The 16,897-nt window shown below is 39.2% G+C and overlaps 1 protein-coding gene across 3 annotated transcripts in view; it reads left to right on the top strand.

Moving 5' to 3' along the window:
• Nucleotides 1-16,897, top strand: part of FSTL4 (follistatin like 4) — a 785,658-nt gene that overhangs the window by 42,115 nt on the left and 726,646 nt on the right. For all 3 annotated transcript variants that reach the window (XM_072629961.1, XM_072629963.1, XM_072629962.1), the window contains exon 3: nt 9,627-9,660. In XM_072629961.1, the coding sequence (XP_072486062.1) occupies nt 9,627-9,660 (34 nt within the window). The remainder of the gene's footprint in view (nt 1-9,626; nt 9,661-16,897) is intronic.

Raw genomic sequence — 16,897 nt, forward strand, 5'->3', positions numbered from 1 at the left:
CCATTGGTGAGTTTCTGCCAGACCTTCTATTTTGAGGGGAAGTCCTAGGCCTTCATTCCTTTCCCAGCTCAGCTCCTGACTCTAGACTTCTTCCCCATGCTTGAGCTGCCCTCTCACCCTGTAAGTGACCTCAGTTCTGTGGAATCTCGATTGTGGAACATCTCTCTTTTGCATCCCTCTTTTTCCCATTGGCGAATTCCTTCTTAGAACTTCCACTTTGAGGAAGAACCTTAGGCATACCATTTTAAATTCATCTTCTGGCTCTGTGTCTGATTGCAGATTATGCTACCACACCTTTCCTCTCCCTTTTTTTCCAGTTTCCTTTTATGTGTTATCTTCCCCTATTAGATTGCAAATACCTGAGAGCTTCTTTCCTTTTTCATCTCTGTGTGTGTATGTGTATATACACATACAATATATAGATAGATATCAGTAGATATCTATAGATATAGATTTATCTCCCCATCACTTAGCACAGTACCTGGTACACAGTGATTAATAAATGTTTGTTCATTTAAATGCCGGCTACCATCAATTAGCTTTTATATGAGATACTTCCTGAAAAGTTATAGCAAGTATAGAAGTACAAAATATGTTTCTGAAAAATGTGTGGTAAGGGTCACATTCTCCTCTTCACACCCCTAGTGGTTGGCTCGTATTATACAACATTATGAAGCTTACGCTCTCTTAGGGAAAATAGCCACAATATCAAAACAGAGGTATTGAGGTACTTGTGTAGGGAATATATAGGGCTGTGGGATATTTCCTAGTCCTGAAAGTCCTTTTCTCCCTTTTCAGAATACCCTAACAAGTTTATTTCTGGGTGTGGTATAGCTAGTGATCAAATTGCTTCCTTGATTGGGAGTAACAACACACACTTTCTGGAGTGCTGCCCCCAAGTCCAACCAAATACCTGTAAAAAATGGCTCTAAACAAATTCTGGAGCTGCAGAACCTATAGAGTGATGGAGTGAAGCAAATCGCCAGGCCAAGACAGGCTGCAAGATTGCCAGGAATTATATATGGCTCCACACAGGAGGCAGGGTGCAGTCCAGCATGGGTCACGCTGGCACAGACAGAGCCTGAGCAGGTCTTGGGGAGACTGAATCTCTGCTCCTATGGCAGTTTACAGATTTTGGGACCCCAAAATGTCGAGGACAAATTGAAAGGTCAGTGGAAAAAACCTGTGGGACCAATGTGTGAGAATGGAGTGTCCTGGCCCTAGCCCCAGGCCGGCAGAGGAACTTGTGGTAGCCACAGCAGCAGCAGAGGCAGAGATGGCAACTGTTTCTAGAGCTCTAGGCCCACTGATTGTGGGGGAATCAAGCAGCTGACAGTATACTGCTTCCACCCGCACTGGAAGCAGAGATCTACCCTGACAAAGAGCTCAAAAGTCAAGTAAATGACTGAGGAAATGAGCAAAAGCCAAAAACAATCAGACTATAGAATCTTACTTTGGGTGACAAGGAAGACCAAAACATGCAAACAGAAAGACAACAAAGTCAAAGCTCCTCCATCCGAAGCCTCCAAGAAAAATATGAATTGGTCTCAGGCCATGGAAGAGCTCAAAAGGGATTTTGAAAATCAAGTAAGAGAAGTAGAGCAAAAATTGGGAAGAGAAACGAGAGTGATATAAGAAAGTTATGAAAATGAGCCAAGTGCTTGCTAAAGGAGACCCAAAAAAATGCTGAAGAAAATAACACTGTTAAAAATAGACTAACCTAAATGACAAAAGAGATCCAAAAAGCCAGTGAAGAGAAGAATGCCCTAAAAAGTTACTCCCTTGATAGTCTAGATTCATTCTTTGTTGAGCTGTTTCAAGCAGGTCCTCTCAGCTGCCTGCTGGCTATTACGCAAAGCCAGCTGTTCCTTTTACTGACACTTACACATCGGGTGGGTCTTCAGTGATTCTTCTGATCTCACTCACACAGTAGATTCAGTTTTGGAATGTCTATATATCTATTCCAAAGAAATAGTACCACCAGTTCCAGGAGGCACTCTCCTATCTGCAACTCAGCATTTAAGAATACTTTGATTGAACTTAGAACATATACTCAGGTTCAGCTTAGCAACTCTTGACCCATTTGAACTCATCTGAGCAGATGGTCTTTATCATCACATAGTTACTCATGACTTCTCAGTAAATCTTGGCCAGTAATTGACTCCTCAAAGTTGCACATTTTGGGTTCTTGAGGAAGATGATATGTAGCCAAAGGATTATCACCTCATTGATCAGTTCTCCCTTAGCACTATACATAAAGAAAGAACTGAAGTTAGATTGTCCTGCCTGATCTCAAAGGGCAAAACTTAGAACCCATGGGTGGAAGCTGAAGAGAAATAAATTTTTGTTTTATTAGGAAAAACTGTCCAAAAACTAGAAGTGCCCAACCGTAGGATGGTCTCCTTTGAAAGGAAATAGATCCCCAGTTGTTGTGGATATTTTAAGTGAAGTCTCATCACTACTTATTAGAGAGGTTCCACAGTATCCAGCACAGTGCCAGGCACATAGTCATTAGTCAATAAATGCTTGTTGATTGATTGATGTTGTAAAAAAGAATGCCTGCTTAAATGAATTTTGAATTAAATAACTAACTCTTAAATGCCATAATTCTGTTTATATGATCTTGATTTCTTTTGTTTAAATTCACTTGAATCTCTTTACTGTGGATGTGAAGAGGTTAGTTGATGATTACTAATTACCAATTAAGAGCCTGAGTCTGAGGTAAGTAAATGGTCACTGAACTTTGACCTAGCAACCCAAGTTTTGGATCATCTCAAAAATGTGAGAAATGTAAGATTTATTTGTCAAGTTGGATAGCTTTTGGGTTTAGATTTAGAAATGTTTGAAAGATTCCCATTTTAACAGCATGAAACTCCATGTCCCAAAAGTTTCAGTGCAGTTTAAAGCTATTAAAGAGCTGCTGCATCTGCTGGATGTGGACTCTGCCACTGCCTGAGGCTGGAGCTATGGTAAGACCTTGCTCTCTTCTTGGCCAGCTGAAAGAAACCATCTCACTGACCTTTGGTGCCTGTGGGTTGAGGGAATCTGCAAACATCCACTACTACCACTGGAGATTCTGCCCCTAAGGCCTGCTCGGGTCCTCCTTCTACCGTGGCCAAGGCTGGGGTAGGCTCTGCTCCACGTCTGGGTGCAACATACCTTTCCTGTCGGCCTGGTCACCCTGGGCTGGAAATCTCCTCCACTCTGTTGTATTGTGGCTTCAGCTGCTCTAGAATTTGTTGAGAGTCTTTCTTTACAGGTATTTTATGGGCTGTGGGGGAAGAGGTAGTGTATGTGCATCTTTCTACTCTGCCATCTTGCCTCTGCCCCCCTGTTTATCCTTATTCTTGACTTATTTTTGACTTATTAAATGCTAATATACTTAATGTATTTCACCTTCTCTTCCCAGTTACTGGCACTCTGATCATCTTGTATCATTCATAGTGCCTCTTTGAGATGCCATTGAGCCCTCATGTTGCTTCTGAGTATCATGATCAAAATGCCATTCATTAAGAAGTCATGCCTTTTGCTGCAAGAATTCAAAGGGTGACTTTACACCAATGTTTTCATATATAACTTTAGGTCTCTGCCCATTTCTTCTCTTATGCCAAAAGACCTAGTAGTTGATGAGGAAGATGGAACACAGTTCAAGAATACTGTCTTAACTATTGCCCAACCAGATCCCAAACTGTTTCTTGGTAGTTGAAAAATCTATATATAATTTTTTGGATCACAAAAACAAATTACTCAGCATTCATATCATATTGATTTAAAAATGAAGATTTTGTAGTTGAACTATGCAATAAAATTCAGTTTTATTGGATTGTAATTTTGTACTTGTTTCCCTAATAACATAATGAAGAGATAATAGATTCAGGAAGGCCACAATAAGGAATAAAGATGTTGTGTAGATTAAATGACATTTAAAACGATTTGGCTGTCAAATTCATAGCAAGGTTATGAACGGTGAATGAAAAATTTGAAATTAATTCCCTACCTCAGAAAAAACCTGATTTCTGCCATGATAAAATTCGATATTTGGTTAAAGAAATTTATAGTCATTAAATACTGTCTCTGCGTTAACTCTCATTTATAACTATCCAGTTTAAGACTTCTGTAAAAAAATGATTTCTTCCACGGGCATCTCATTTGATTCTTTAGAGTAACTTGTCTCACTGTATCTCAGCACCACTTTCCTACCCTGTTTTCATTGCATACTGTGAAGACAGCACTGATTTGTATTTTGTATCAGTGAACTTATAGAAGCCAGAATTATCTATCTGTAAGAGGTACTCTTACTTTTTTCTATTTCTCCAATAGCATTTATTCACTCAACTTTTATAGCACAATGCAGTATCAGTGGAAAGGTTCTAATTAAAAGTTCATAGAATTTGATTTTTGCTAAATTTATTTATTCAATAAATGTTTCTTGAGTATCCATAATCAATCTATGTGCCAGGCAGGCATTGAATTGGTATAAATCCTAACAGGATGTTAAACATATCCCATGCTTGTTGCCATTATTATACTCCTTGTCTAACACAGAATGCCATGTCTTTATTCAACTGCTTCAGTGGAATAGAAATCTATATTGCTTCTATTTTTGAGTGCTGAAAACAAAAAAAAAATCTCACCAAATTTAGGCAAAGGTCTGTTCTGTGTTGTCATAGGGAACACACACTTAAAGTGTATTGTGAAATTTATGGTTAAGAACAAAAGTAAAGCTGTTGGTGTATTGCAGTACAATAAACATCCTTTGTGTGGTCAGCTCTTACTAAACATGTAGACACCTAGTGCCAGCTGCCTTTCTGTACAGGCTGCTTTTTTTTTTCCTTCCGTTAAGGGGGAAGAGTTGTTTTCATTCTGCTATTTTCTTGCATCCTCTATTATTGCCTCATTGTATGTCTTTTTCCTTATACACATTTCCTTATATACATACTCCTACAGAGTACACTATGTGAGTGCTTAGAAAATATTGATAGGGAGTAAGGGGAGACTTTTTGCATGTCATATATAGACTTTTATGAAGAGTTAGCTATGCTATGAAACTGTGCTGGAGAACAGGGCTTAAACTTTTTCCACTCAAGACCCCTTTTTGATTTCAGCAGTGTTTGCTGGCAGTGCACGACCTGATGGCATGCCTATGCTTTGTGTTCAGAACCAAGGCTGCAGTGAAATTTTGCAATACAACACTGGCAAAGGACTGCCAAAAGCAACTGGATTCATAACATTTGATTTTGAATTAATTTTTGGTCACTGTACTTTCAGAAACCTTTTACTATTGCCAAATTTCTTGCAACCCCATATAGGGTTCCCCACTTTAAGAAGAGCTGCAGAAGTGTAGCATAATGCACTGCATGAGTCAGGAATCCTGGGATCTAGCCTTGGCTAGTTAATTCATTTGACAAGGATTTATGAAGCACCTTCTTCATTGCAGAAGCTGAAGGGGATAAAGAAATATATAAGGTGAATCTACGCCTAGAGGGACCTACAGTTTGTTTTGTCATTAATTAGGTATGTGACCTGATCCTTGCCAATGACCTTCAACTATATCTTTTCACCTTTTTCAGGAACTTTATTCCTGGCTCACTTTTCTCCAACCTTATTATACTCAATTATCACCTTTGATGACTTCAGTATATATGCAGAAGACCCTTTTAACACTCAGACCTCTCTGTTCATCATTTTGCCATGGCTCCTCCATGAAGCTTTCCTTGCTATCCCAGATAAACTTCACCTCTTACTCTTAACATTTTTACTTCATTAGGTACTTCAGTGTTTCTCATCTCCCCCAAATTAAGAGTATAAGCTCATTGAGATCAGGGTCTGTCATTTATAAATCTTGGTATACTCATCTAGGACACAATGCCTGTACATAGTAGGTTATTATCACTCCATTTTTTTGGAGGGCAAGATGGGAACCACCTACATCTAGGGTAAATCACAGGAAAGCCTCATTTAGTAGATGGTGTATGAACTGAGAGGGAAGAATTTTTCTCCCACTTGGGACCAAAATGTATTTAAATAGAGAAGGCTTTGTGGTAGAAGGTTAGGCTTGAGTGTAGAAGGGAAAAGAGAAAGCAAAATTGTAGCTTTGTTGGGAACAGTGGCAGAGGAGAAATAGATAGACAGAAAGAAAGAACACATTCTTTTCTGGAGCAGAGTAAGTTGGCTGAAAAGTAGCTTGTCCCTTTCTCTTAAATATTTCAGAGTCTATTTGTTGATCTCGTGACAGCCACTAGCCTGTACCACAATAGCTAACTGTGTTTGAACTGACGCTGTACTTGGATATAAGCAATTTCTTAGAACACTTAGACAGTAATCTTGGACTGTTGACTCATGGGGTCTATTGTCTATAGGGAGAGTTAATACCTGCCTAGAGCTTGTCTGGGAAACAAACGAAATGACTAGGTTTTCCATTCTCCAACATACTAAGCTGGGTCTTGCTAAGAAATCAGGAAAGGTGTTTCAAAACTGGGCATAATGTGAGTTCTCCTTAGTGATGGGAAATTAGATCATGTACCTCTGATTTCTCAGGGTTCTGAGAACCAGGGATGCAAGAAAGATTTGAGGATATCAGGTGCTGTGACATCTAAGGAGAATTAAAGAGGCCTTTGGAAGGTGGCCCATAGTCCTGTGCCCATGGAGTAAAAACAAAATGGATGAAAACAAGAATGGAAGACCTGTCTTGATGGTAGAAATAGCCATCTGCTATTAGTTTATCTAAGCTCTCAAGATCAAAGCTCATTCACTCTGTGGGGTAAGAAAAGCTGAGAGACCTAGAAGATCAGGCAAGAGTTTATTTCCAATAATAACAATTATTTGTACCAATAATATCAGTTTTAAACAGCTGTTAACCTGAAACCTAAGAAATTGCAGCAAATAGGGGTATGGTATTTCTTTGTCCTCCATACATTATGTTACTACTTGGTATAGCAGAAAGAGCAATGAGCTTGCAGTTGGAATTTGGGTTTGTTTCCTGGTTCTGCAATATACAGCAGTTAGGTGACACAATGATTAGAATCCTGGACTCTGGAATCGGGAAGACCTGAGTTCAAATCTGGCCTCAGACACTGCTTCCTCAATAGCATGCTACCTTCCCAAGGTTGTTGTGAGTCTCAAATGAAATATACAAAGTAGTTAGCACAGTGCCTGGCAGTTAAGCACTTAATATATGTTTGTTTCCTTCCTTACAATATCATCTTGGACAACTTGTTTTAACTCTTCTTTGGACTTTTAATTTTCTCATCTGTAAAACAAGTACATAAGTCCCTTATGGTCCTTTCTAGTTCAGATCTTATGATGTGATCAGTCCATATCTGTGATTGTTACCTTCATCCATGAGTGTCATTGACTAGCTACAGCATGTCTACAAAAATGGACTAAAATTAGGGAAGAAATTAATCTTTGAAAAGATTTGTTTTTCTAATTCTATAAACATGAATACATTTTAGGTAGACCTGAGTTCAAATCCAGCTTCACTTACTTAGCTGTGTGACTCTGGGCAAGTCAGTTAACCTCAGTTTGCCCCAGTTTCCTCAACTGCTAAATGAGGATAATAACACTACCTCCCAGGGTTGCTGCAAAAATCAAATGATGTAAGATTTATAAAGAGCTTACTACATACAGCATCTGACATGTAGGTAGGCACTATTTAAATCCTCTTTTCCCACCCTATCCTTCACGTGGGTAGATAAAGGACAAATGACACACAGTCCATACAGTTCAAAGGGACAGAAATGATGACAAGAAGAAGTAGATTTTTATAATGAGGGGCTTAGGAGAATGTACAGAGTATTGTGGGATGGTCTGAAAAGAGACAGTTAGAAAACTTCAGGGAGAATTATCGTATGTCAGTTAGGTCTTGAAGCATGGTAGCAAGTTTTAGAGAGTGAGAGATGGTGAGGAGATCTGAAAACATATCATTCCAGGCATATTGTGAACAGAAGCAGAGAAATGTGAGTATCTGAGCTGTGTTCAGAGAATAGTAAATTATCCAGTTTGGATGGACCAAAGGAAATTAAACCTGCATGAACTAAAACTGCATAGGAGATGGTACTCTAATCTTTTCCCAAATCTTCCCAAACCTGGTCCCCTCATGTCATCTACCAGCTGAAAAACTGCACAAGGGCAGATTAGACAGTTGATGTACAATTAGGCAGTTGATGTACAATCAATCTTCATTGTTCTTGGTTTCCATATTTGAGAATTTGCTTGTTTGATAAGCTTATTTTTAACCCCCATATCAATACCACAGAACCATGCCTGATGCACACATTACCAGCTAAGGCCAAGGTCAAGCAAAGCAAAAGTGTGCTGTTTTACCTCTCATGATGGAAATTAGTGTCCTTTTGGGTATTTAGTGCTATATTTTTCTCATTTTTGTGTTTTTTATTAGCAACTTTGATGTTTAAAATGGCCCCGAAGTATCAAGCTGAAGTAGTACTATCTAGTATTGCTGGGCATAAGAAGGTTACAATGTACTTTATAGAAAAATACCTGCGTTAGATGAGCTTCATAGCTTTGAGTTCATTATTAATGAATGAACAATATGACACATCCAGAAAAGGAAGAGGAGAGCTGTTTGGTCAGAAAGTACTAGAGTAAATGCCATGACCAGAATCTTGCAGGCATTTAACCCTATATTTCTGCTGTATGCTCCCGAATGCAGCATTCCTGGGTTCTTTTATTGAGCATACCTACTGGAAATGGAAAAAAAATGCTTGTAAATGTGCTGATATTCTAAAGGAAAGGATCGTTCTAAAAGTAGGTCATGTCAATCCATACATTGCCCGAATCATTTGCCACTTTAATTATGGGGATTTAGGAAGTAGTATTGGGCTAGGAGAGAATCCTGACTTTGCTGAGATAAAAGTGTTTAAGTTAGTTATACAATGGATGTTTCCTTAAGGTTGGAAGTTTCAATTAGTTATTAAGTCTAGAGGATGTCAAGAAGAAATTTTGATTTGTTACTGTCTTTCCAATCTATCTCCTATTTCTGAGCCTTTGCATTATTTTCCCCACTTCCTGGAATACACTGCTGCATCTCCCCTGACTCTTAACATTCCTTGTTTCCTTCAAAATTACTGAACACATTCTATATGAAGCCTTTCTTGAACCATCCCCCTAGCTACTAGTGGCCTCCTTCCTCAAATTTGCCTTATTTATTTTGAATACATTTTGTATACCCTTATTCAGGTGCATTCTTTCTCTTCTTAACTTTAGGATATATGTTGCCTTAAAGGCAAGAACTATTTATTTATTGTTCTTAACCTCAACTCTTAGCACAGTGCATGAGCCATAGTATTTACTAGAGGCTTATTTATTTGACAAAATTACATATGCTTTAATAAAACTGAAAACTTTTAAGTTTTTGAATCCTTTTATTTGTAATGGAATAGATATTTCCTGGTATATTCCTTGCCCTTCCCCCACCAAGATAATATTCCAGTGTTTATTTTTGTTACATGCTCAGTAGTTCAAATTTTGTTAGATGACTTGCTATATTGTCGTAAGCTGTCCACAGTTAGTGAACAGCTGAGGTCAGATATTTTCAGGGATGTGGATATATATGTATTATTCTTGTAGATTTCAAAACCATAAGCTCTTTTTTTCTTGCCTTGCAGGAATTTAGAAGTCTTGAAGTCACTAGAAGAAAAGGTAAGGAAGCATTTTTTTTTCAGCTATTGTCATTGGGAAGTTATTTTCTCCAGCTAAAGGAGACTTCAGATTTGCTGGTTGCCTCTTGTTTGAATGTCACATAACTTATTGGGACGAGGGAGGGGAGAGGCTGGGGAACGTATGGCAGTGATCTCTGTAATTCTATAAGAACTGGTCTCCAGGAGTTTTCTTTAAAAATCATACCCTCCTGCCCCTATTTCTAGAAACTGAACTGAGGTCTAAGGAGTCACCACAATTCTGTGTAAGTTCTAGCATTGCTAGATTAGAAATTTCCTTAGTGAGTAAAGTGTCAGGCTTTCCGATTGAAAGTGGGCTCTTTCCCTCCCAACTTCATTTACTTGTCTTTTTCTTTTGCTTATTAAAGGGGCCATTCCCTGATTACTTCTTAAGGAGGTCTGTTCGCTGAATGGGCATTACCTCACTCTAAGTGAGTATCTGAACAGGCGGTGGTCTCCCATTGCATCCTGGACCTTCTCCAGTCATCTTGTTGAAAATCTGGTCACTTGGATCCAGATGGTTCAGGAAGGGAAAGTGAGGCTAGTGACCTTGCGCAGACCTCCCTCATTCAAAACAAAGTCAAATGCAAGTCATGGCATCATTTCTCTAATGTCATGGCCTTCTTTGAAAATGAAAGATGAACATAAACAGAGAGGCACGATAATAACCAGGCTTTCCAAGAAGAATATTTTTACCACAAATTTCCAGTTTGCAATTTAAGGTATTTTGGTTGCTAGGAAGGTTAGGAAGCTACCATGGAAAATCTTTTTACTGAGGCTCATAAAGCCTCTAGAAAAAAGTCTGTTGAACTGGAAGGAGAGAGCTAATTGTCTCTAAATTAATTTATTTTACCTCTTAAGAAAGAATAATAATGTCCTCTTTTACCCACCATTATTGCTTTTAGCAAGACTTGTTTCTTAAGGAGGAAATCACATGAGTGTTAATCCTATGCAATCTTTTGCTTGTACAAGAGGATTATTCTTATTCATTTAAAAAAATCCTTTCAGTCAGCAGACAAGACAGAATGAGAAACATAGACATGACACACAGTCATACAATCATCTTTTAGTTACCAGATTAGTGGATTACCAGTGCATTACCTCCCCCTCTTAAGCACTGTGATTACTGTGTATAATTATTTCTCATTATCAAAGGTGTCCCAAAAGTCTTAGTGCCCTAAAACTGTATGTAGGTGTTGTAGTACAGTGGGAAAAAGCACTAGATTTAGAGTCCAAAAAAATAGATTCAGAGCCTTGCTCTGATAATCACTATTTGTAGGACCTGGAGGGAATAATTTAAATTCTCAAATTTTATTTTTTCCTGAGAGAGTTGAACTACATGACCTCTAAATTCTCTTCCATCCAGCTCTCAGTGTTTTGTGTGTGGGTGTAAATGTATAATGCAATTTTCCCATTTCATTAGTTTGGATTCATTGCTACTTGTTCCACCTCTATTCTGGGGAGTTTGGCTAGTGGCCTAGATAGCCTTTGATTTTAACTAAAAATCCACTTCTGCCTGCCCTAGAGCAATTGGGATCTTTTGTGGAGATCCACTGAACTCCTGTAAAATTTCTATGCTTTTGCTTTTAGTCTTCAAAGTTATTCTTTTTTTCCTGGACCATAGATATGTATATGATATATATATCCTGGCATGTACTGTTATTTCAGTGAAGTAAAAATTCAGAGGCAAAAAAGAACTGAGGCACCTCTTTGACATTGCGTTTTGTCCTTAGGACTGTCCTTGAGCATCAACAGAGTTGTTTGAAATAGGAAGAACTGGCTTATTTTTTGGTGACATGACTCTTGATTCTCTTTATCTAGTGTAGTCTTAACCTCCATGTGACACATCAGCTTGGATAATCTAGTTACAGAAAGAGAGACATTGAAAGAAGCATTCCTTGTTGGAGATGACATTTTCAAAGTCTGACGCAGCTCTGTGACTTAGATATTCCCCTTTTAGTCTATGATGGAGTCACCCACACAGTATTGGGACATAGATCTCACTGGAGCAGTATCTCTTACTGGTCTTCAGGACCCTGAGATAGATCATGAGTGAGGAAAGGACAAGGTCACAGGTTTATCTTTCTTTCTAAGTTCCTTCTCATAATGAACAAAGAATGGACATGACTTACTAAGTTCAAGGAACTGACTGAATCATTTTTTAAATTGATATCTACATTTCTATATACATTCATACATTTAAAAAAATACAATGAGGACATTTTTATCTATGTCTTGATCCAAGGATATTCCACAGTACAGATGAGGCGCAACCAGACCTGGCCATCTCCTTGGGAATAAATTACTTTATATTCTAAGAGTATTCACATATACTTTATAAGTGCAACTTTCATAAGTAAATTTAAATAAAAATGCAAACCAAGGTTGGTACAATTCAGTTGGTGCTTGGTGCATGGTGGTTACATCTTTATCAACTTGCTGCTTACACTGCCTGTTTCCAGTGACATATCCCTTTCTTTTCCCCTTGCCCAGGGAAGAGGTAAAATCTGACTAACCTCAGTTGATTCTGCATTTTCCATAGTGATCTTCAATACACTTGATGTGTCATATGAAATGTGTTTGGTGTTAGACTAGTTGGCTACAAATAATTGGAACTCTCCTTTGGGAAAAGAGGTTGTGCCATGTTACTCATGGCATAGTACCATGACTGGAGGAGCTCTGTCCAAAGGACTCCAAGGTAAACAGGGATTTTATAAGGTGGAATTAAGAAGATTTATACAACAACAAGAAAGAGGTATATCATTGAATGTGTACTGTCTTTAATTTGCATCTTGTACACTGAGTGTGAGAGGCAGCATGAAGAGTGCATGCAGAGCAAACTCGGCAATCAAAAATACCTGGGTACAAGTCTAACCTTTATCACATATTGATTATGTGACCTTGGGCCAGTCACTTAACCCTATTTGTAACTCTCAATTAGGTAATTAGCTAACTAATTAGATAACTCAATTAGTAATTAGATAACTCTCAAAAACTAAAGGTTGAAGAGGAGTAATTGACCTCCATTTGAGGAAGGCTACTCTTCATCCAGGGATTTCACACTATCAATGAAATTGTAGATCCCATCCTTATCTCTGTATTGAGTTTAATCTCTTCAGAGTTTCTAATTGTTGAAGTAGAAATTTGTCTTGAGTGATAGGGATCTCACAGCTGTCCTGTGAAAGAGAGCATGAGGAAGGGACCAAGTGTACTTGCTGTCTTTGTCACCAGAACTCTTCATGAATGACACTCAAAGGAAAATTCAAAGCTTCCTAGTTATTATTTCCCTTACAAATCATCCTGCTTTTATGGCAGACCAATTCTCTGCACAGATTTTCAGCAAATGTGACCTGATGTTATATAACACTTCCTCCTACCTGCTCCATAGAGCATCATTCATCTACTGCTTGTTTCTGTCATGAACGAGGGAACAAGCAAATCTTTCCCTTAATGTCACCAAGTCATACCACAGGCATTCTATCTAAGGCTTATGTGAGTCTAGGAATTCAAGACCTTAGGCTGTGAATCTTCTCAACATCACAGTGTGTCCTAAGAGGGAGTGGGGGAAGTGGAGGGATGGAAGCACGAATACATTTTTCTGTCATCAAATAAAAGTAAGCCATTGTGGTTTCACAGCAAATGCCTCAGGTCAGAGACAAATCTTATGTTAAACTGTTCTCCCCCTAGGGTTTTGGGATTTCTGAAGGCAGCATGACACAGTGGAAAGTTCACTGACCTCTAGAGTCAGAGGACTTGAGTTCAAACTCTCCTTCTATCACTTACTGACACTGTGGCTTTGGGGAAATCATTTGAACTTTTTGAGCCTTTGATTCTTCATCTGTAAAATCAGGGGATTGAACCAGATGACCCATCCTAAGCCTTTGGCTTATTATCTTCATTCTCAATGACCAGGACCCTATGGGGACAATGAAGCTAGGACTGAATGCCTTTTGAGTATTCCAATCCACTTCCTGTTCCAGCCTCCTTCACAGGTTATCTGCAAACTTTATAGACCCTCTCTGACCTTCAGGGAAGTTGTTGGTTAAATACAGAATTTCTACATTATTTTTTTTACTTCTTTCATAGAATGACAGAATTGTAGGTGCAGGTGATGGATATTCTCTTGTGATTCATTCAAAGATGCTTCATGAGGTTGTGTAAAACATGAGTGGGTACTGTTAGCAGTGGAGGAATGGTTGACAGTGAGTCCCTAAGCAAATCTGGTAGTAACAGGATATTTTGATGTGGTAGATCAATTGACAAATATTATCCAGCATCTCTTGTACACCAGGCACAGTGCTAGGTATGGGAGACACAAAGGTAGCAATCTAACAGTCTCTGCCCTCAAGGAGCTTGCATTCCGTGCAAGGGACTTCTCTATTTGCAGGTGTTCTTTGAGTTCAGTTCCTGATTTGTCAATGAGAAGCCATTACTCCAAAACTTGCTGCTTCAAGTAACTAGGGTTAACTTAGGATATCAGAGCTTCATTAGCACTGACAGGACCAGAGCAGCAAGAGGAGCTGAAATATTTGCTTTCTAGGGGCTTGACTTATTGCTGTAGGTACAAGAGTTTTCTCTGAGATGATAGTTTCAAGGTTCATTAAACCTTTAATTGATGGAAGTTGTTTAACAACTCTGCTCTTTCTTTATCTCATTGAAAAGACATCTCTGCACACAAATGTTACCCTAAAGGAATCTGAGAGAAAAATGAGAAATCTGAGAGATAGTAAGCAGGAGGAGAGGGGTATGAAATAGGAATTACATTGAAAAGCCTTATGTAATCTGCTTGGAGCCTCTCTCCATACAAATTTCCCATTATTTCCCCATATATGCTTTTTTTGGGGGGCAGTAATTTGGGGTAAGAGGCTTGGCCAGGGTTGTACAGCTTAGTATGTGTCTGAGACTAAACTTGAACTCAGATCCTCCTGACTCCAGGGCCTGTGCTCTATCCACTGTACCACCTAGACGCCCCTCTTATGATCTTTACTTCTAGCCACAGTCTAGGTCCAGGTGATGGAAATTCTGTTATTGATCTTTCAAAGACATGCCATTATATTTCAGCTCTTTCCTCTCTGCCTTTGGCTAGGCTGTCCTCCCTGCCTGGGATGCTCTCTTTCCTCATGACTCAATTCAAGCCCCTCTCCTTACATAGGACCTTTCCTGAGGTCAACTCAAATTCCATTATATTAATCTGAATAGACATGGTGAATGTCAGTTCCTTGAGGCCTTGGACCGCCTTATTTTTGGCTTTGTATCTTATATGCTTACTAAATATTTGTCAAGGTTAATTGAGAAGCACAATAGTTAATTCCTCTAATAAGCTGCTCAAATCTTGTCCTTTAAGGTATCTAAACCTCTAGTACTACCCCTCCCCCACCCACTACCTCTCTCCAGATGTCATGAGCAGTTGTCTTCTTTCTAATTCTTATTATTTTCACATCTTCTTCATCTAGCCCTAAAATTGACTCTCCATCCTTTCTGGAGATTTGTCCAAAGGCAGGGAGGCCAGGGTGCACGCCTCCTTTTCTCAGTGTCAGAAGTGAGAGGCCACTAGTGATTGTAATTGCTAGAAACCATTTGCCTGAAACCAATACTTTGCTCTGATTCCCTTCCTCCTCAATTACAGCTGCAGGGAGCCCTCCAGACAGCTGAGCAAAGTGGTTACTTCAATTTTAGTTCTTGTCACCTGCTTCTCAGGAACAAGGGGTTATCTCTGAGTTATCTTGACTGATGTTCTCTGTGATTAGGGCCTGCAAGTGTGTGGGCAGGCACCCATGCCATGTTGTTTGACCCAGCTTCCCAGGAAGCTGTTCAATGTGTTATTACAGGTAGGTGCAGCCTCTGCCTTGTGGTGATGCAGATCATAGCTGGGGGAAGGATGCTGTCTCAGTTAAAGGAGAAAGGCAGAGAGTGATAGACAGGTACAGCCAGGGTAGTTATAAGGTTTATTCAGAGGTGTGTAAGTGCTAAACCAACCTGGCATAGCAGTTCATGGGAACATGGGAAGAGAGCTCAAATCTTCCTTTCTGAAAGCACTTGGAATTAGTCTCTAATTGGCAGCTGTCTCTAATAGCCCTTTTAATTGTTCTCTGCATCTGGATAAGATGAAGTCATTAAGAATCCCATTCTGTTTACCATTAATTTTGATTTTGTTTAGCAGATGTTTCCTGGATCTCACAGTTGCTTACCTAATCTATCTTGGTATAATGTGAAGTGGCTAACTATCTTCCATGAAACAGATTAATAAACTCCCTAATTCTTCATGGGTAACATCTTTTACTGCTGCAAATATATGGTATTTTAAGAAGAAGGTTGTAAAATGTCCAGATTTGATGGTGCCTGGGGCGATGGAAGGTCCTTTTTCAAATCAAGGTTACCATCTGGGGAAATAAACTGCAACTCATTTCCATTTTCACTATTACTCAGTGGAACAATGCAGATATACACTGTGGTCACTGCACTAGCGCAAGTTGTGATTGACTTATCTCACTCCACCTAGATTTCCCTTAACCCCTAAATTAACTTAAAATTTACCCTCAATTCCCACCTGAATGCTCTGGAAATGAAGTTGTGTTCATAACCAGTTGTTACAGAATGAATCAACTAATCATACAACCCTAAAATGCTAAAGGAAAGAGGAATTAAATATCATCTAGTGCAATCTCTTTTTTTTTCAGTGTAGGAAACAACATCGTATAGTGGAATGACACTAGATTTGCTTTTGGAAAAATCAGTTTTGAGGGTCAGAGTCAAGATGGAGGAGTGAGAGCTTGTACTCACCTAAGCTCTATCACAAATTCCTTCAGACACCTCTAAAATGAGATTCTGAATGAATTTTAGAGTGGTAGAATCTACTAGGAGACAGAGTATGACAGATTTCTAGCCCAGGTCAGCCCAGAAGGTCAATGGGAAGGATCTGTTACAAGGGACTGGGGGAGCACAGAGCACACAGGCTGTACCAGAGCAGATCCTGCCATAGCAGAGCTGAGCAGGCATCACCAGGGTGAACTGAAGCAGAAGCCACAGTGTGGATTCTCAAACATATCAGCACAGGAAGGGAGTGCAACGGAACTGAGGGAGACAGAAGTTCAGGACCCCCAGTAACAGCAACAACCACTCCTGAGATTATCAGCCCGCAGATTAAATGTCTGTAAGACACTTGAACTCCCAGGAGCCAAAATGGCAGAGTGATCTGTAAGGCTCTCTGCCTCCCCAAGTTG

The sequence above is a fragment of the Notamacropus eugenii genome, chromosome 1 (genome assembly GCF_028372415.1).
Source record: "Notamacropus eugenii isolate mMacEug1 chromosome 1, mMacEug1.pri_v2, whole genome shotgun sequence".
NCBI lineage: Eukaryota > Metazoa > Chordata > Mammalia > Diprotodontia > Macropodidae > Notamacropus > Notamacropus eugenii.